Source organism: Austrofundulus limnaeus, unplaced genomic scaffold (assembly GCF_001266775.1).
Source record: "Austrofundulus limnaeus strain Quisiro unplaced genomic scaffold, Austrofundulus_limnaeus-1.0 Scaffold218, whole genome shotgun sequence".
Taxonomy (NCBI): domain Eukaryota; kingdom Metazoa; phylum Chordata; class Actinopteri; order Cyprinodontiformes; family Rivulidae; genus Austrofundulus; species Austrofundulus limnaeus.
In genome coordinates, this window is record NW_013952620.1 from 872,590 (window position 1) to 878,940 (window position 6,351).

At 42.9% G+C, this 6,351-nt stretch overlaps 1 protein-coding gene across 1 annotated transcript; it reads right to left on the reverse strand.

Annotated features, from left to right (window-relative positions):
• Window positions 1-3,961: 3,961 nt before the first annotated feature.
• On the reverse strand, window positions 3,962-6,038 carry LOC106525220 (uncharacterized; the record flags this gene model as incomplete). Its single annotated transcript, XM_014019372.1, is given in 1 exon segment — window positions 3,962-6,038. A coding segment is annotated over 1 exon segment (1,776 nt), but the record flags the coding sequence as incomplete, so codon positions are not given.
• Between the last annotated feature and the right edge of the window lie 313 nt (window positions 6,039-6,351).

The following is a 6,351-nucleotide window of genomic DNA, read 5'->3' on the forward strand; positions in this document are numbered from 1 at the left end:
AAGATTAGAATCTTCTCTAACATCGTCAAGTAAAGGCTGCAAATCAGACAGGATGCGCTGCACCAGTGGGTGAGATTGGTCGCTTACGTGCAGTTCTGGGGCAAAGAAAATTTTTAATGATGGATGTAATGTGATCTCCAGTGTGATCGCTGTTTTATTATTAAATTATGTGTAAAAACAAATAAAATCTATGGTCTGCGTTGTGTTTTTTCAATATGTGCACACTTTCTGACAAGTTCAAACACCTCACCAGAGGAAACCGGCCCACTTTCACTTTTGACTGATGTCAAACGCTGCCGAAATGGAGCCGATTTTCTGGTTGAATTAATATCAGCAGTGTCCAGATGCCACTCCCCAATAGGCGGCCAGCGAAATACAATCCCGAATCCAAAGTTTTAGAGTGGATTCGATCGCACCTCGCCGCCGTCCCGTTCAGCAGGAAAAACGCACACACTCTCACACACACACACACCTTCGCTCACTCACGCTCACTGCTGCAGCCGGCTTGTCTCATTCAACAGGAAAAGCAAGCACACACACACACACACGCACACACACGCACACACACACACCGCCTCTGCTGGCTCGTCCCACTCAACAGGGAAAAACACGCACACACCCACACACACACACACTCGCTGCTTCTGCCAGCTCGTCTCATTCAACAGGGAAAAACACGTACACACCCACACACACACACTCGCTGCTTCTGCCAGCNGTTCGTACGAACCCTTTGTACGAACAAAAGTAAGAGAAATTTAGGATAAAAATACGAACATGTTCTTGCATGAGGCCCATTGTATCTCTGCTTCAAGAGATTTGGCCTTATAAGCAGTGCCTCCACATGGTGGCCAAACAGGTCTAATGATGACAATCAAAACTGTTTATATGCAAAGGAGGACCTCAGCCTGATCCTTAATTTACACTGCAGTTCCACTCCGCTTTGGTCCGACCTCCGCAGCAAAAATGCAAGCATAATCAATGTGAGTATTTACACTGGCTCTGCACAGCGCGGTGGTGAGTAGACGGCAATCTGCCAAAATTAGACTCCATCCTATTTTTGCAGGACGCCAGAGCTGCACCGGAGTCATCCTACAAAGATCGCGTTGCACCGACAGGAAAAGGAACATGCGCAACATCCGTGTTTTCAAAATAATTCACATATATGAAGATATTTATACACAAATGCTGTCAAAATGTATTGTTCTGTTTGGGAAGCAAATGGCAACATGAAGTGTGCAGCATGTGTGTACTCACATGATACACATGGGCTTTATTTTGAAATCAGAACTTTCAAAAAGACAGAAGGGATGCAGTTTCATTTGTGTTTGTTGTCCATCTTCCACAGAATTAATTATTTTACTCTGACTTCCACATTTATTACTGGATTTATTAAGCGATGTCACATTTCCTGTACACACTTCTCGGACCTCCTCTATGCTTCACACCGGAGCAGAGTGGAAGCTGTATAAACTGTAGCGCAAACAAACGGTGGCGAACTGTGCAGCACAGCAGTGTGGAGCAGAACTGCATCTAGTGTAAATTAGGGGTAACATTAGATTATTAGCGCCTTGAATATCAGCCTGACGATTGTTAGAGCTCTGATTAACCCTATTGTTACCAGAGGGTTGTCATACTTGCAATAATAATATTGTAACACAGGGAGAACTGGACAAAGAGTTCTCTACCCCTGTTTAATGATGAACATTAGTTCTTCACAAAAATGCCTTTCTCTACTCCTCTCTCAAACCACCGTTGCTCTATATCAAGAATAAAAACATCTTCATCCCTAAAAATGAGTGACCACTGGCCTGTAGATGAGTGTAAACTGCATAATCTTGTCCTGATGGTGTAGCTCTTCTGTGTTGGCCCATTCTTTTGAACAGTGGCTGTTTAGTTTCCCCAATGCAGAACTGATCCCAGTCCTCCTGGCACTTAACAGCATTCACATTACTTTGTGCTGGGGAACCGGTTCTTTGGGGTGAACCAGTCTTTGCCGTAATGTGTTTTGGGGTTTGGAAGCCATGGGATTTCATGTTTAGAGAAAAAACATCTCAGTTTCTCTGAAGCTCCTGCAACATACAGAATGACCACTGGTTTGGGTTCTTTCTTTTTCCCCCAGTGATTGGCTAGAGTCCTGTTTTGGCTTTATTTTCCCAACACATCAGGTGCTGCAGTAAGGGCTGTCAACACGTGACATGTTAAACCTCATAGAAGCCGACACCCCTTTCCTTTTTTCTCCAAAGTCTGGACCCTTCAAAGAGAACCCACAATGTCAGTGACAGGGAGCTACTTGTCTTAGAGGAGTGGCACAAGAACTTGGCCTATCTTTGGTTTACTAAGCATTTCAGTACCCAACAGGTTCAGTGGTTGGTGGTTTTTAAACACTTCAACTTCATCATTACCTATCATCTGGGTTCCAGCAATGTCAAGTCAAATACCCTCTGATGTCAATTCTTTTCTCTTGTTTAACTCAAATCCTCAGAAGGATCCTCTTGAATTCTTTGCTCAGAACAAGACTAGTAACTATGTTCCCTCTGGTCATCTGCAGCCATTGCCCACTCCTAGTCATCCTTGGTCTCACACATCTCTATAGTTAAAAATACTTAAAAGTAAACAGCATGGTATTCCCCATTGTTCGGTTTTTTTTTTAACCTAGGAACTCAGAGAAACAACAACAAACCCGGCCGAACATTAAAACAATGACAAACAGAGACCAGTGAGATTTTTAAAGATTCACTTTGCAAAGGAGAACTCAGTGCACATAGCTTTGCTCAGGTGAGCTCAGAGAAGTCCAGAGAAGTTCTGACCTTTGTGGACGTGATCTGTCTTTTATTAAAATACGTAAATATTGCATCACAAGTAAAACAACGAATCAAACATCATTTGCTGGAGTATATCAAAAACATAGAAACCAATGAAAAAGCCGTTGCTGGGGTTACGATATCTTATAAAGGAACAATGAATACTTGTTTTTGTACTTGAGAGTGGAAACTTACAGGAATGTGAAGAAATGTGAAGTTTCGACAATTAATCTTAACCTAATCTTACAGAAACTGCTCACAAGCAGTTTCATGGCAGCCAGACTAACCTTATCTTACAGAAACGGCCTTGWGAGCAKTTYCCATCYGTTTGCTCATCATGTTCCTGTTGAAAACACATTTTGAACTAAACATTTGTAACGTACTCAAAACTTTATTTGATACACACACAATGAACCTTAATAAAATGTAATAAAGAAAAACCTTTTCATATCCCTCCTGTTGTAACAAATAAAGTAAGTAAAAAAATAGAAAGGTATAAAAGTCGGACAACAAAAAGGTGCAAAATAGGTAGCACCTCAAACAATGTAAATCAGTCTCTCAGGAGTATATGAAAATGGTTGAATGAATGAGTAAAAACGACTCTAAATAATACTAATGAGCCTGAGTAAAAAGATATATAAAAACAAAGCGTCATAAGGACCTGAGAACATCCTTTGGCATAGCTAGATAAGAAAGGACACTTAGGATAAGTTCATGGAATGCTCTAATCAACATAATTTTTATTCGTCAGACTCAGAATCGTGGAGGACATATTCACACTGGTCATCTGTGAAGGGGAGGAGTGCATAAACCTGCTCCTGGACGGGCTGAATAGCTGTGGTAATGATCCGATTAACCAAACCTCGAATGCAAGGAATACAACAACATCCACACAAGGTAAGTAATGCTGCAAACACAGCCACTGAAATCAGAATAGATGAGATCAGTGTCTTATATTTACCAAACATGCTCATCCACGAGTCCCATATAGATGTGTCAACACCTGAATGCTCTTTCATCTTTTTGTTCAGGGTCCTCAGACCTTCCAAGGCCCTGGTGAGGCTTCCGTCAGGAGCGGTGTTGTTGGGGATGAAAGTGCAACACTGCTCTCCAAACAGAGCGYAGACGCCTCCCCGTTCTGCCAACAACATATCCAACGCAATCCTGTTCTGAAAAGCCATTAAAGATGTAGTGGCGAGTTGCTCATGGATAGCTTTAAAGCCTAATTCTGTTGCGTTTCCAAGACGCTGCACGTTGTAATGGATGTAATTTATACGATCTGCATTCTTGTTAGGAGTAATGGGAATTATCGCAGCTATAAGAGGAAGATTCTCAAAACCGGTGGCTACCTGATCAACTAATTTGTACTCATCAGGAACACCACGGGGAATGCCTATTGCATCTATGTAAGTGGGATCAGGACCGAGATCAAAAACAGGTGCACTCCGTTTGTCTCTGGGTAAGAAAAGATGCAACCAATGTTCAGGAAGCAAGGATTGGACAGAAACAATAACCTCTTCAGCTGTCGTGGGTATAATGGTCACAGGTAAAATAAGAGTCACCGCTGCACATAGACCAGAACAATTAGAGGGCAGCCTAYCATAAATCTGCTTAGCCCCACACCACCACCAAACATCACTGCGAGACAAAGGTTTAAAGGAACCGGGGACCATGAAGGTGGTGTGGCAATAATTGGATGGGACTTGGCCAAGGGGGTTAAAACCTGTGATGTTAATACAAGTAAAGTTCTGTGCTGCTACTTGATGRGAAAAGATAGGTTTATCTTTTTCTTTKTTGGTCAATGGGTAATAGGGATCATACCATGAACAGTTAMCCGTAGGGACGCTGGTRTTCATAACGGGAATCAGACAATCAGGGGACATTGGGGCGGGAACCACACGCAACAAAGGTCTAGGACCCATACAGATAATGCAGTCTGTCATTGAGGCATTGGCGGCCTGCTCTGCCATAACTAACCAATTGTTATTTTGTTTGGAGATGCCAGTAAGTACTTCGAACCACTCATCTGAGGTCAATTCTTTGTTGGTAATTGTCAGTTGGGATGGGCGAGCAAGGTACGGTCCCATGGTTAGACCGGGGTTGGGAACGGATGAGGAGTTCAAGATTGTGATATTACTGCAGATGGATAAATCAACGGAAGGGTCTTGGCCTGATTTATACACATAAAGGGTCAAGTGGAAACAAGACAAGTCAGTCCATGAATTGAGTCTGGGYGGTTGTTTGGGAAGAGGGTACATGGTTGTATTAAAGGAAAGAATTAGGCTAGTCTTGGTTTTGGTAAGGGTAAGAATCTTAGACCAGGTCTTCGCCCACTGTGTCGTCATGTAATCACGTGGGTGCCAGTCACGTCCTGTATAAGCAAAAACTGTACCCCAATGCGTGTCATAGTCAGTGGAAGAMAAATACCAGTCATAAGTAGCATAAACAGAACCTGACTCAGGACCTGACTCCTTCCAGTAGATTGTCAACGCACTAAACGGAATTACCACAGTGGAGACAAAAACAGAAGCATTGTAACACACATACGGCRCTTTGGTCTGTCTTTGGGATGTATCAGTAGTGTTACAAGGGTTGGCATGTTTGTGGATGGAGGAGGTAACCGTGGATGCGTCTATGGAATAATAATAACGCTTGGTTCTATGGTGAGTGCTTGAATCAGGTGGAGTCAGTGGGTCGTCGGTTTGGGCGGACAGGTGGGACCAGGGATTAGCTGAAATAGGGAGTCCTGCAACAAGTGGATAAACTACCCAAAAAGAGAAAATGAACCACATAGCGAAGAGAACGAGAAAGGCAAGAGTGTAAACATAGCACGGTGTCTGATCAAACCAAATGTACATATTTACTCTATGCCTAAACCAATGCCATCTGGTCAGGTTAGGAGTTGAGCTGTCTTCGTABGTCTGTGACGGCATGGCTGAAATGGGTGTGGCAATGAGACAGCAACAAGATTACCTAAGAAATAAGTTAGGCAGCAAAAGGAAATCAATGATGGACGGCCARATGCATATACCAGAGAGCTATTACCACAATACAGAGAACTACCGTAATGGTATATGCTGCTACAGCAAAATTAATTCGGTCGAAAGACATTCCTGTAAAAATAAAAGGTTAATCACAATTAATAGTAAACGAGAAAACCTAGAGAAATGACAAAAATAACAAGTAAAACCCCAGCAACACAATGATAAAAATGGTTAAAAAATGATTTAAAAAATGGTTAAAAGTGAATCTTATAATAAATGGTCAAAAAGTCCGATGCTCAGCACATTACACAGGTAGGCTGGTCCCTCGCTCCAGCAGAGCCAGTATTGCTGCTTAAACTACAAACCCACTTGTCAGCAGGGGTCTAATGAGCTGGGATATGGTGGTTGCTTCACGGGCATTTGAGACGACCAGTCCTATTGTTTCTGGCCCCCTTTGTAGCCCTTCCCCACAGCCCCTCCCCCACTGTCAAGCACTGTCTGTAGTTTACAATGGCTGAGATGGATCCAAGATGGCCGCTCTGCGACCTTCACGGCAGTGGGTG